The 14156-nt window shown below is 42.1% G+C and overlaps 5 protein-coding genes and 1 long non-coding RNA gene across 9 annotated transcripts in view; 3 read left to right on the top strand and 3 right to left on the bottom strand.

Annotated features, from left to right (window-relative positions):
• LOC108599786 (A-kinase anchor protein 14) overlaps positions 1-12935 on the top strand; it is a 189026-nt gene extending 176091 nt beyond the window's left edge. Inside the window, exons 1-5 of one of the 3 annotated variants that reach the window (XR_001915163.2) lie at positions 10155-10243; positions 10577-10681; positions 10739-10912; positions 11597-11833; positions 12331-12414. Coding sequence is in view for 2 of the 3 variants with exons in the window: in XM_017986845.2 (XP_017842334.1) it covers positions 12254-12265; positions 12331-12876 (558 nt within the window). In the remaining variant the exon portion in view is untranslated. Of the gene's footprint in view, positions 1-10154; positions 10244-10576; positions 10682-10738; positions 10913-11596; positions 11834-11860; positions 12266-12330 lie in introns of those variants that run through there. The other 2 variants (XM_017986845.2, XM_033293477.1) reach the window with 2 other exon arrangements.
• LOC108599791 lies at positions 622-8903 on the top strand. Of its 2 annotated transcripts, none has more exons than XR_001915165.1 (4): positions 622-642; positions 1590-1756; positions 2442-6775; positions 6844-8903. It is a non-coding gene; the product is annotated as an uncharacterized LOC108599791 (long non-coding RNA). The 2 variants fall into 2 exon arrangements; XR_001915164.1 differs by lacking the exon at positions 622-642 and adding an exon at positions 775-875.
• On the top strand, positions 882-1583 carry LOC108599787 (putative uncharacterized protein DDB_G0281733). Its single transcript, XM_017986846.1, has one exon. It carries the CDS (start codon positions 925-927, stop codon positions 1420-1422), a length of 498 nt encoding a protein of 165 aa, XP_017842335.1. The 5' UTR covers positions 882-924; the 3' UTR covers positions 1423-1583.
• LOC108599790 lies at positions 7595-9646 on the bottom strand. The gene is made up of 2 exons (XM_017986850.2): positions 9548-9646; positions 7595-9491 (listed from the first exon to the last, which is right to left on the bottom strand). The coding sequence occupies exons 1-2, from the start codon at positions 9579-9581 to the stop codon at positions 9160-9162; spliced, it is 366 nt and encodes a 121-aa protein (XP_017842339.1). The 5' UTR covers positions 9582-9646; the 3' UTR covers positions 7595-9159.
• On the bottom strand, positions 9718-10321 carry LOC108599789. The gene is made up of 2 exons (XM_017986848.2): positions 9920-10321; positions 9718-9845 (listed from the first exon to the last, which is right to left on the bottom strand). The coding sequence occupies exons 1-2, from the start codon at positions 10263-10265 to the stop codon at positions 9787-9789; spliced, it is 405 nt and encodes a 134-aa protein (XP_017842337.1). The 5' UTR covers positions 10266-10321; the 3' UTR covers positions 9718-9786.
• Positions 10412-11590, bottom strand: LOC108599788. Its single transcript, XM_017986847.1, has 3 exons — positions 11003-11590; positions 10756-10953; positions 10412-10679 (listed from the first exon to the last, which is right to left on the bottom strand). Exons 1-3 carry the CDS (start codon positions 11124-11126, stop codon positions 10552-10554), a joined length of 450 nt encoding a protein of 149 aa, XP_017842336.1. The 5' UTR covers positions 11127-11590; the 3' UTR covers positions 10412-10551.
• Positions 12936-14156: the final 1221 nt, after the last annotated feature.

The raw sequence follows: 14156 nt of genomic DNA, 5'->3' as shown, positions 1-14156 counted from the left end.
CAACTATCATTTTCATTGCCGTTCTTCCTTTCAATAAGTATTATTCATAACTTTGCATTAAGCACATTCAAAAATAGCGCTCAGATAACATTCATTAATATCGAACTCTATAGTAGAGTTCTTCATCATACAGTTTTACAAGCATCGCTCACAGTTTGAAGCTTTGCTACTGAAGCCCTGGGTGTTTAGTATATTGGTATATTTTTGTATGCCATATTACCATAGATGCATGGTAACATTGTACATTTTTCGCGCGTTGTTGCTTTTGAACAAATGGTTGGACTAAAAACGCAAATAACACAGCGCTGACTGACAACTAAGCAGCAGACGCAATCTTAGCCAACGCATATAATTTAAATGAGTATGATATCATTGAAATTAAATTTTTTATTTATTAAATTTTAAAAATACTAGATCTACCCTAAAATTAGCTGCTATGGCAACACTGGATGAAATACAACAACTATACCATCAAAATGGCGAACGTGCAAGAATTTTCAAGAAAAAATCTAGGTAGAATTAAAACAACCCTTATCAAACAACCCGTTTACCTGAATATGCTGCAACTGCAAGCTGCAGTCTGGATGTGGCTTTATGCTGCTGTCTGCATAAGGTCTTTGCAGAAACATACAATAAAATCAGGTATTATGTTATACCAGGTCATACATACACAGCAAAGCTCTCTATCTCTCTCACTCGCCATGCGCAGCCAACATGCTCGCAGCGACATATAAATAGCGTGCGCTCTCTTCGCTCTGTTCATTTTGAATTGAACATTAGTGCTGAACGGACGTGCAGTTTTGTCCGTGTCTGAAGTGCAAGGTTACATAACTAGAAAGTGAATCATTATCTGCAGCAGCTGCAGTCACAGCGAGGTGTGTGTGTATACCAGAAAAGAAAAGAAAGTTAATTTTTACAGCAAAAATGGTTGCTTATTACGACGAATGCGATGGTATTGAGCAGCCCAAAACGTTAACTTATTGGGTGCGCAATATTCGCATGAAACGCGTACAAATGCGTCGCAAATTGCGTGGCTCTGGTGGGCTGCGTGTGAACGCCATTTTGTCGACAGCGCTGCTCCAGGCTGAGCAGGAGCTGCGAAGGAAGCAGCAGGAACGTTTCAGTCGCTGGCTCGACATGCAAACGAAATTTGTTCCACATGGCAAAACGCATTGTGCCAGCGATTCCAATGCCAACGCTGACGAAGAGGCAGAGTTCGAACGTCGCAGTAATGAAAATAACTTGTGGAGAAGCGAGCTCAGTGGCCTCGATAGCTTTTTGAGCAGCTTGAGCAGCAGTAATAACAACAACTACAGTACGAGCAGCAGTAACAACAACAATATCATCATCAGCAGCAGCGGCAACAACAACAACTATAATCATCAAAGTCAAACACAGTGTGCCATTGCTGTGCATAGTTAGTGTGACAGAGACAAATCTATAATCATTCGTTCAGTCGAGAGAGCGCACGCGTTCTAGTATTTTCTCAATTTTCACAAAACAGAAAAATTGTTTCCTATTTTCTACACACAATTTTTTCCGTTCATTTGTTAAATTAGTTTTTACGAAACGAAATTTCTCATTTGCAGTCGCAAAACGTGTGCAAAGCTGTTGTGCATAAGATTGTAATGAAAAATGTGAAGGCTGAGAGCTGTGAAGAGTGTAAGATGAGGACGAGCAAACGTGAGTCAATTGGCGCTGCTGTCTATTCCAACGCTCAACAGAAATGAAGCCTTTGGTCCGGGATAAATACTCGGTTTGTAAATTATATACATATACATATATATTTTAATTAGTTATAACCTAGTTAGTTTTGTTGAAACAAAGATAACAAAAAAAAACCAAGTGAAGATTTCACAATGGAATGTAGTAAGAGAGGGAGCATGCAAACAAAGGCGACGCCATATTGCTTTTTTGTGTGTATGCGCATGTGCTTGTATGTATACGGACAGACTCGTTGTTACTCACACACATGCACGTACACATGAGCAATGCGAATGCCTTTGTTGCTCTTCTCTCTTGGATAAAAATACTGGTCCGCTATTTCTATTTTCGTCATACACTGTCCGCTTGTATCTTCATATACACACATATGCACAATTCCAAGCTGTGCATGTGTGGGTGATTTTATTTTCTTAGTGAAACAAAACACGCAATTTGTTGATTCATATTGAATCCGAAACATAAGCTTTATTTTCAAAATACTATTAGTTTGTAGTCTAGCAAGAAGCGAAAACTCTGTTTTGACTTTGTATATAATTTAGATAAAAAAAAAAACACTCGCAGAACTGATCATTGTATGTTAACATAAATAAAACTATATTGTATGTAATTTTGAAATTGAGTGTTGCCTTTATTATTTACACATATGTATGTACTACTTTTCTCGCCCACACATTTGTCGTATACATATTTGGTCTATAATTGATTTTGTTTTACAGTTTTCCTGCTCCTCGATACGTTAATGGCAACGATGAGGAGGAACGGAATGAATCGCATTCGCAATCGCTATTCGCAATGAATCATCCATCATATAATGAAACATCGATGCGATCCTCTCACAGCAATGAATTTATATACATGCATACATATCTATGGGTATTTTGTAAACACTGAGTGAGTCTTCACGTCTGTCCGTCCTACCTAGCCAACAGTTCGCCGAAGCAGCAGCGGCAAGCAGCAGCAGATGCAGCGGCAGCAAACACCACCGAGTCTCCAATGCCCAATAGAAATGCCAGATGCGCTGACAGAGTAAATTTTACTTTTGGGGACAAGGCGGATATTGCACGCGGCTACAGCAGCAGCTACAGCAGCAGCTTCAGCCTCAGTTCAGCTCAACTATTCTCTAGCCTATCTCTATATCTCTGTGTCTGGCTGGCTGTGTGTGCGTGCGTATGCTTCGAGTTCCTGGTCGGTGCCGAGAGTGTGATCAACGTCACCAACCACCAACAACAAGGGAACCACCACCACAGCATATCAACCATAAATGAGAATCACCAACCTACTCTACATATGTGCGCGCTTAGGCAGTTGCTGATGTGCCGCTCACCTACCAACCACCCATCTCCACACAAATAGCTAGCTATCTATATATACACACGGTATTTGGTATATCAGCTGCGAACGCAAACAACAATTTGCTTTTTGAAATAGATTTACAGAAGCGTATAATCGAGCGTCACAGTTGAATGTGCCTGTGACGCGGCGGAATATTTATACAAATGATACAACAACGACGCAACAACTTTATCTAATCATCATCAACAACGTCTACAACTGCGTCATGTCGTCGTCGTCATCATCAGCATCGTCGTGTCTTGTTCTACTTGTGGCCCGCCCCTTCTACATATGTCTACACTTTATTATTGGCATGTAAGCCGCATGGGAATTTGCTTTTGTTAATTAACACTTGCACATTGCAGCAGAGATTATTACAAATCATGAGGATGATATACTCCCCCAAATGGCAGGCTCTCTTCTCTTTTTTCTCTCTTTTTATATGCCAAAAATGTCTTTTAGCGATGCGTTTGCAGTTGAACGGTGCCTGCACGTATCTAGAACTTGGTTTAGATGAACAAAACCCATTTGGCAAAGGCAGGCTATTTATGAGATTCTTATACTTGGAATGGAAAATATGGAAGAAGTTTTATATATTATTTATATAACAAATATGCCTTTATTAGGGCTTCCAATCTCTTGTAGCGGCGTCACACAGTTGAACGGTGCCTGTGTGCGTCTAGGAAGGCATTATGAGATGAAAAAGTACTCTTCATGGCGAAACAACTCGACTGAGAAAAGATATACATGTATATGAAAGAACCCCAGCACGTAACATTCTCATTTATAGTTTAGGACAACAAAAATTTGTTTTCTGGTTTATATTTTTAGCGATGCCAACGCAGTTGAGCGGTGCCTGCGTGCATCTGCAAGTGAGAGAGATCTAGAGAGTGTGAAATGAAAACTCGCAGAAAGATCCATATGGGAGACCATACCATACCATACGAAAAGCGTAAATCACATTTTCCTTTTATATAATCTGAACAAAATGTCGCTTTTGTTTCATATTATCTTTTAGCACATTTGCTACTATCAATCAATGAGGCCCACATGCAACTTAATGATGATAATATAAGGCTAATTATGGGTGGAACAGCCAACAGCTAGCACTACTATAAGCTAACCGCGCAGAGTAATTAATGTAATTTGCTACAGCCTCAATTTGGATATTCTATGTTTTTGTAGATCTGAACTCTCAATGCATAAGTTATGATAGAACGATCGATTGAAGATTACAGAGTGCAGACTCCTCTTGGACCTCAAAACAATTCATGTAATTTATGCGCTTTTGCCACATAAATATGTCTTTCGTATTTTTATAGCAATATGACGCAGTTGATCTGTGCCTGCGCATATTGGATTATATTGAGACTGATTGATACATGATTGTCATATGATCTATATGTCTACTAGGCGAGGAACCGCCGCTTCCGCTACAATATATCAAGACAGTATTTATATAATGCTTTTGCATACATAATTTTGGAACAAAATATCGCTTTTTCTCTTTCTCTCTCTAATCGTATTTTATAGTTACGAATGCAGTTGATTGTTCCTGCAAGAGGATTCGCTAACCTTTAATTTCACCCTTCCTTCCTGCAGTCTTTATTTATGTCTATTGCAGTGTTTATGAATATACACAAACAACTTTTTGGAAATGCACAATGAAAACAACTACTGTTACATTATAGCAAAATTTCTAGAGGCAAAGGGAATCAAATGCCAACTTGAAAGCCAAAAAACCACAACACATCAAAATCAAAAATTTAATACCACACAAATTTCGAATGTCACGAATTTTTGTCGATGAATGTTGAGAATGAAATGAGAATCGAATCCACACATGATGATGCCAACAGAAGAAGCGTGAGACTTTTCTTTTGCTCCTAATCTGTTTTCTTTTTTGCCATTTGCACTTGCACTTGCACTTTTTGCAGCGATGTGTGACACAGTTGAATGTGCCTGTGTACATCGATATCGAATTTACTATGGATCATCATATATAGGATATGTGTATGTATGAGATGAGTTCCACTTTAATATCGCAAATATTTCTGTCGCTCAGCGAGAATCGTTCAAAGGGAATCCGTAACGATGCAACGAATAACGATACATTAATGCATAATGTATTTAGGGTGCTGTATGTATTATGCTAACTATCTATGAATATAACAAGCAATGTCAAAATAACACCGCAACAACAACCATTATAACAACAACAAGAATGCTATATAAAAGCTATGCGAGAAAACCAGCTGTTGATCGCGCTCTCGTACTACTTAATGTTTTTCTCTTCCTATAGAGCACAAAACACAAGCGAAAGCGAACTAACGTATCACACAGAGAGCACACGTGCTGCCTGGGCGCGCTCAAGTCGGGAACACTTGATGCATATGCACCGCATAGAAATATGCGCTCGGTCCGCGCTAAAGGGAAACACACGCGTTTGGACCGAGACCCGCCACACCACACAATATCCAGCACTCGCACTTGCCTGTGAGGCGAGACGAGCTGATGGGTTGTCGTTGTTATCGGGCAGCTGCGCACGGCCTACAAGGGCAAAGCTAAGCCACGCCAAAACCCAAAGCTTCGTCGTCTACGTCAGCATCCTACGTCAGCGACTACAACTACCGCAACCAATGCTGTGTATGCTCTATAGATACTTCGTTGTGTGTGCGTATGTATGTGTATGCATGTTGTTGTCTATCTTTTCTTCTCTCTCTCTTGGTAGCAGCTATGATATATTTAATATCCCAGCAATCAAGTCAAGCAAACAGCAGCAGCAGCAGCAGCAGCTACTTTCGCAAATGGGAATCAAATGCGATTAGTGTTCAAGCAGAAGCATCAGCAGCAGCAGATGATCTATAAAGGCAGAGCAGACAGAGTAAGGCAGACCGCCAAGCAAGGGGAGCGAGCACAGCGTTTATATATTGCTTACGCTTTAATTCTTCAACGGGTTGTAATTCCTAATTATATATCCAAAAACCCACATCCTTCTCCCCTTAGCTTATAGAGAATGCGGTAATCAATCTATCACTCATCCAAGTCCATCGCAAAGGGAATCAAATGCGATTAGTGTTCGAAGACGTATCGTTTAAAGCTAGCTAGAGAGAGAGTATGCAGTTCCCAGCAGAGAGCGCGCTCTACGCTACGCTTTGGCCAGTTGAGCGCTTAACTCCTGGCGCAACGTTCAGCATACCGCAATAGGGAATCAATTGCGAGGTGGTACTGCAGCAGCGCAACACACAAACAAACACACAAAGCTCTTAACAACAAACATACACAATACCAATCTCTCTCTTAACAAGCGTACGCAAAGCAAAAACCAGTTGAGCATAGCCTAACCCGCAGCACCTCAAAGCAAAGCAGATGCAGCAAGCTCCTGGCCTAACGCGACACGCAATTCGAATCGTAAAAGGGAATCCAATACGATATACAACGAGACAGCTCGAAGCCAAAGAGCTGACAAAAACATACCAAACAAACATCCAGACAAGACAGACTTGAGTATTATTCCTCTATTGTCATCGTCATCGTCGTCGTCGTTGTTGTTGTTGGTGTATGTTACGCTTTGCAGGTAAAATTTTATGCTACAATCACACAATTCTTACCACACACACAGCTCTCAATGCAGCTCAATGGCACAGCAAATTGTTGCCCAAATTATGACGATGTTGTACTCAAAAGGGAATCAAATGAGACACGCGCAACTACACAAGTTTCTATCATTCATTTTTTTTTTAGTTTTTTTTTATTTATTTGTTTTTTTTTTTTCTTATGTTTTAGTTCAACTTTTGCAAAATTGTACTTACAGCCGTAGTAGATGTCCGACATCCTGCTGGCAGCTGGAACATCTTCTGGCGTTAGCGCCACCCCATTAGGCAATTTTATTGTTAACTTATGTCTCGGCTTGTAGCCAACAAGAATTTATTGTAAAACACTACTATGTATTCTGTTATTGTAAAAACTGTGACATGTAAAAGATTTTCGCTTAGCCTAAGCGCCAACCTAACGAGCGGCAGAGGTCGAGGTCGAGTCTGAGGCAGTGACCTGAAGAGTGGCAGCATTTCTTCCTCCCTTTCCTGGTGTGCTTCAGACAACAGAGCCCCTGTGTCGATGTGTGTGGGCGACGAGAGCGTCCGTACTGTGTCCTGGGGCTTTCGACACTGATCCGATCCGATCAAATCCGTATGTCTGCAGCGGCGGCAGCAGCATTGAGACGACGGGCCTGGCAAGGCCTAGCAGCTTTTTCTTCAACTTCATGTGAAGCTATCTCGAGATTTTTCTGGGTTTTCGACGACATTGTTCGATGTCCACCCAATCTGCAGTTGTGTGAATTTGGAAAGCAGTTCCAGTTGCAGTTGCACGTATTGGAGTTATCTTCGCTTGCTTTAGCATCGTCACATACTATTATCATCCTACGGTGCGAGACTACGAGCACCATCTACTAACATTCAAGATATGAGAAACCATCAATTGTCATCGACATGCACAAAAAACAAAACCACCACCACCACAACCACTTGTTTCGCTTCGAGCATGTAGGACTTAGGACTAGGACTATCACTTTTGGATCTGCTGCTTATCGGCGCTAGTTTTTCTCTCGTTCTCTACTTTTGGACACACCCACACTTCTAAACATATGGTACACTGACGCTGAGGACAACTGCAAAGCTTCTCATACGCTTTCTTCGCATCCTCTACCTCCCCCTACGTGTATATGCAGTTGAGCCTGGCGACAGCGGGATAGGCGTACTCAAGATTTCGAATCTCTCAATATTTGGGTTTATCTACTTCTACTACAACCAATACCAATACCACTGCTAACTGGGCAACAAATACAGATGAGGCCGTATTCACTTCTTCCTTTGGACTTTTCGTGGTGGCGTTTAGAATTTCTCAGCAGTATTCGCAATTCTTTCGAATTTTGTATTAATCTACAATTGGGCAAGAATCAAATTTTATTGCATTGACGGCAGCGTTGGAATCCAAGTATCGACGGCAGCGATGGATCCTAGAATTGACGGCAGCGTTGGATCCTAGAATCGACGGCAGCGATGGATCCTAGAATTGACGGCAGCGTTGGATACCAATTTAGGACCGCAGCGTGGGATCGTATTATTTTTCTTCGAGGGACTTTGTAGGGCTTCGTAGGGACTTAGGAGAGGGCGCTAGGGACTACACTTCTGCTAGGATAGTTTTTCCTCATCATCTTGGTACCAGGGCGGCGAGGGATATGAATCGAATGCGGCGCGGGAGTTGCGGCAGCACTGACGGCGTCGTGGGATGTAGCACAAAGGGTAAGACGGCGGCGTGGGACTTACTGGAGGCTCTGGACTGCGGCGCGGGAGTTGCAGCAAAGGCTGACGGCGTCGTGGGAGGTAGCACCAAGGGTAAGACGGCGGCGTGGGAATTACCTTCGGGTCCTGGACTGCGGCGTGGGAGTTTTATAACGACTGCGGCGTGGGAGATCCTCTACGGTCTTTGGTTTTACTTAATGATCATCGTCGGTATTACCTCAAATTAAATAGGACGGCTCTGCTTAAAAAATCTCTAATAAGTTCAAAGCTGATATACTTCCACTTATCCGTATACTGGCATCCTCTATGTAGAACTGTATTCGCCGTCCCCAGCATTCAATTAACATGAACTATATATATCCGCACCCTTGACTTAACATCCATATAACTGGAGCAACATCATCATTTGTACATCACTATATATATTTAACGTTCCTGGAATACCGGAAAGCAAATTTAACACGATGATCATATGCTGAACGCAGTTCATCGCAAGCTACAGCTGATTGACTGCCGAATAATAAATGATTATTGAAAAAATTGGAATTCAAAGCCTTATTAATAATTAACACTAACCCAGACCTGATTGGGTTTTTATTTTTGGGTTTTTCCCAATCCTTGCAACGAATGTTGGGTCTTGTCAACACTCCCAAATTATAAACTCCAGCAACTTTAAAAACAAATTTTTAAATAATTAACTGCCAAACAAAAAATTAAATGCAAAGACTTTAATTGTTCAAGCGAAGAAGTGAATAAAAAATGTTTTATTGAAAAAATTGAAACTCAAAGCCTTGTTAATTGCTTAACCGAATAAGTGACTCAAACTAAATGCTGGCCTGGTGTAGTTCTGACGCATTGGATAGGTGTTGTTATAGTGATAAGTATTATTGCTCGGATAGCTGTAGATCGCTTGCTGTGGCTGAGGCACGAAACCAATTGGAGCAGGCTGAGCATGATACTGCGGCGGTGGAGCATACACTACAGGTTGGACATGCGCCGGCTGATAGTGCTGAGCTGGGCGTGCCAGGTGCGTCTGATTGTGTTGCCAGTGCGTGGCATTGGGACGTACATGATTGACATGCATCACACGCGAATAGGAGGCGACCTCGAAGTACATGAAGCCAAAGAGCAGAGCTGCGAAAGTGAAAAGTAAATACGCTGTAAACACGGCCGGAAGATGAAAGGCTAACCTAAGGCAAGTGGCAGCTGATAAGACTTGAACATCTTTGATAATTGTGGCTGGGAGCAGCGTGTGTACTATTTGAGACGAACTGGTGAACTAAACTGAGCAGCAGCAACACACGAGCAGCCGTAAATTCCCCCTTGGCTTATCAGTACAGTAAGTATTGCCAAAATATGTACGTTTATGAAAAACAAATTGTATTATCGCTGTTTACATATTTTCTTAGTAATATAATATTTTACTCGCTCAGCCGCGTTGCATAGGAAACAGACCCTCGCAGCTGCTGCGTCGCACTATTTGTATATCTAGATAAAGCAAATGAATCATCATTAATTAACACACTTGTTACACTTTCTATTTATCAGGCGTTAACACTCACCGGCACCACAGAAGCGCGCACAATCAAACTTCTGTTGATTAAGATAAGTCTGCATATTGCTGGCGCACACAGGATTGTATTCGGGGGTGGTGGGGCAGCGGCCAAAGCAGTCGAGAAACTGTTGCGTGGGTGGCGGAGCAGCAACAAATGGCGCTCTAGTAACCAGCGTAGGAACGTTGTTGACCAGCACAAATTTGCCACCAGCAGGCGGCGCTGGCGTTGACTGAGGCTGTGGCACACTCACTGGTGACCTTGATGATGGCGAAAAGATAAGAAAATCGTTAAACTGCGCCCAACAGCTGGCGGCGCCCAAAGTAAACACAAGTAAGTGCAGCAAATTGCGCATCTTGAGATTAAAATGTATCTAGCTCAGCGGTTGTGTTTAAACTAAAGCATCTTTAGCCACAATGTATAGCACACCCCAATGCATATATAATTAAGTGAGTGTCTATATAGACATATGACTCAATATTACAGGTTTTTTGTTGCTCTGTGCTTCTGGTAAATCCAGTTCGTTGCGCTGTTTATTAAATAGCTTACGCTCAACTGGGGCTGACCACGGAAGTTGCCAGTTCAGTTGGATATAGGGAAATTTAACATATCGTTTATGACTCATCAATATTGACATTAAATTAACCTATTATAATAACATTGTAGGGCTCGCCAGTAACGCGTGGACCAGGCATGGAGGCAGTCGGAGATACATACTGCATGGATTGTTCCAGCTTGCGATAGCTCGCTGTGCGATGACCTATGAGAGCTGTAAGTAGTGTACATATCCATCATTATATTTAATTCTATAGCTTATATGCATTTCAGTTACAAGCTCAACTTACAATTGGATGTAGCTGGCACTGTAAAGGGAATTTCCTCAGCATTTGCAGCTGTTTCTTCAGCCTGTCGTTGCAAGCATTTACCCATGTGTAAGCCACGTCTGGGACGACCACAGCGACATGTCTCTACCAGATTCTTGTGCATCTCAGCTGATATAAAGTGAGCTTCACCTTTGCCATCGTGCTTATATGCACAAAGATCTAGCAGCCAATTTATTAATTATAATAGTTAGCAAAATGTATTGCTTACCTTGTAAACTAAGTTTGGCTTGCAATTGTTTATCAAGCTCATCTTGATGATAGAATCGGTTAGTCTCCAGCTCTGCAACTTTGCTCCAAACATGCGCATAATTGCTGCGAGACTTGTGCTCCATGCGCACAGTCTCCTTGCTATAAAAACTGCATATAAATTTTGTAATTTAACAATAATTTTAGTACATACACTTTGCCAATCATTTTAGCTGGATCCATTTTCTGAAAACAAATATTAACTATACAAACTAGCAATTATTTACTTCAATATCCATAGTTACAAAACAAACATATTTCAGCGTTTGTTTTATAAATTGTAACCACGGTAATTATCAATTCTGTTTAATGCACACTGCGCGATTTGCTCATTGCGCTTTCATGCGAGAGCAGAGCTTTTGTATTTTGCGAGAGCCGCTCAGAGCGCAGTGAGCGACAAGCAAGTGATAATAACTGTAAGCTCACTTCAAAGAATATTCAGTAAAGCGCAACGACAAACATAAGACAAATGCACGTGTAAAGAAGTTGTCAAAGCATTAAAATTATAAGTGTTGTGTATTCTTTAGCAAATTAATAATTAAAATATGTATTGCAGCTTAAATTAATGCAAACTACAATGATTGTGACAAAATCATCGTCGATGCCAATGGCATGCAATTTATACAAAGCTGCGGAGTGAAATTACAGCTGCAGTTAAATTCTGATGCAGAGCAGTCGAAGCAGCCGCTACACAGGCGATTGCTTGGCGAGTTTGGAACACTGTGATGAGTGAGCAAAGATGTTTATAGCAGCTGGCATAGGAGCACCTGCATATGCGTTACCATAACTGCAGGTTGGTTTTGTCTGTTTAACCTTAAAGTGCGTACGGCCAAACAATTAAGGCAATTAAGCTGTTGTCTTGCCGCTGTTATTGAAAAAAATTGTGCATTTCATGTTTGTTTGTTGCCAACACACAAAGTTTGTTAAGTTCAAATTGCGCTGAAGGTTGCGTTATCAATCATTTTAAGCCTAAGCTTGCTCCAGCCTCGCTTTGTTTGAAGCATTGAACTTGAACTTCAAACAAACCAGTTTCAATTATTTGTTAGCTTTTTGCAATATCTTTTATTACGCTTGTCAATTACGCCCTTTTGTTGGCTTGTTAGCTTGAAGGACATGGTCTGCTGTATAAATTGGCAAACTTTTGCCTCCAACAGCAACAGTCACTCCACAGCTTTAGCCTGAGTAGCAACTAAACCCTCAAAACTAACTCAACATGTTTCGTTTCGTAAGTTGCTGCCATTACCAAACAAAACTAATTATTTATAACAATTTTTTTATTGCCGCTTGCAGTTTGTCATTTGCGCCTTGGCCACCTTCGCCGCTGCTGCTCCAGGCTTTGTGCAGGAACATCATGTGCTGGCTGCTGCTCCCGTGGTCGCCAAGGTGGGCGCCGTTGTCCACAGCGTGCCTTCGGCTACATCGCATCAGAGCTTCACCCGCTTCCATAACCATGCTGTGATTACTCCCGTGGTCAAGCACGTTGTGCCCGCCGTGCCTGTGGTCAAGACTATTGCTACTCCTGTGGTCCATGCCGCTCCAGTTGTGCATGCTGCTCCAGTTTTCCACGCTGCTCCAGTCGTCCATGCCGCTCCTGTTGTGCCAGTGGTCAAGCATGTTGCTCCCGTTGTCCACCAGACCTATGTTGCACCCGTTGTTAAGACTGTGCCACATGCCGTTTCACACCAGAGCCACACTCAGATCCATCAGAAGACCGCTGTCTACACTCCCGTTGTGGCGCCAGTTCTGAAGACCATCGCTACTCCAGTTGTGCCTGTGGTGAAGCACATTGCTCCAGTTGTGCACGCCGCTCCTGTTGCCCACATCTACCATCATTAACAATACTAGCGAATTTATAGTTTCTGTTAAATCTGATTAAATACCACTCATTGTTAAAAAAATAAATAATAAAATATGCCAATATTTTTTTTCTTTTCATTGGTGGCGTTTCGTCCTGTGATTATCGCAAACCAAAAATTTTCAAAATACGACCAGATTTGACCAAGTTATGGCCAGTTTTCTCTAGAGGATCGCCCTATGTTGAGCAGCGTCCATGGTTGGTATGCAAAGGTTTTTTGCATATGGCATATGCAGTGGCTAAGAGGTTGTTGTCTATGCTAATCATAACAATGCGCATCCCTGAAAGTATGCAAACAGTTATTTTGCTGTCCGACTGGCAGCTCTGTGACGTCAGAATGTATTTTGGAGCTTCGCGCAAATCACCAAAATTATGACTTAAAATACCAGGCGAACATAAATCAGCAGCTGGTCGCCTTCATGTAAAATGACTTAGGCAACGAACTTGGCGCACCGGCCAAAGTGACTTAGGCAACGAACTTGGCGTATGATCAAGTTCGTTGCCTAAGTCATTGTTTATTTACATAGCTCATCACGAAAGTATAAGTCAACCGTAAGAGAGATTTCTGCTGGAGTACCGCAAGGTAGCGTTCTTGGGCCCACTCTTTACTCTATCTACACGAGCGATATGCCAAAGCCAACTGCAGCTCAATTGGTCGATTGCCAAGACGTCTTAATTGCGACATACGCCGACGACACTGCTGTCCTCACTAGGAGCGAATGCCTGGACACTGCAACGCAGGCTCTGCAGCAATATGTGCGTCGCTTCGAAATATGGGCAAGCAACTTCAACATTGGCATAAACCTAAACAAATGTGCCAATATGACGTTTGCAACAAGAGTGGGGTCCTGTCCAGGCATTACTATGCTTGGATCTGAACTCAGTCACGAGTCGCACTACAAGTACCTAGGTGTGATCCTGGATAGACGCCTCCGCTTCGGTCGTCATACGACAATGGTTCAAAAAGCCGTGATGACGAAGGCTGCCAAGATGTCGTGGCTACTATCGCCAAGAAATAAGCTCTCACTGGACAATAAAGTGGCAATCTACAAGACAATACTTAGCCCGATCTGGAGATACGGAATCCAAGTATATGGTATCGCGGCGAAAACGCACTTGAATAAGATTCGGGTTGCGCAAAGCAAGATACTTAGAAAAATCTGTGATGCTCCATGGTACATGCGGACCAGGGACATAGAAAGAGATCTACAGGTTCCAATGGTTGGAGATATGCTACAACTACAGGCCAAAAATTATTATT

The sequence above is a fragment of the Drosophila busckii genome, chromosome 3L (assembly GCF_011750605.1).
Source record: "Drosophila busckii strain San Diego stock center, stock number 13000-0081.31 chromosome 3L, ASM1175060v1, whole genome shotgun sequence".
Classification (NCBI taxonomy): Eukaryota; Metazoa; Arthropoda; class Insecta; order Diptera; family Drosophilidae; genus Drosophila; species Drosophila busckii.
The sequence above is the reverse complement of the archived record's forward strand: the minus strand, read 5'-3'. Positions and strand labels throughout refer to the sequence as shown.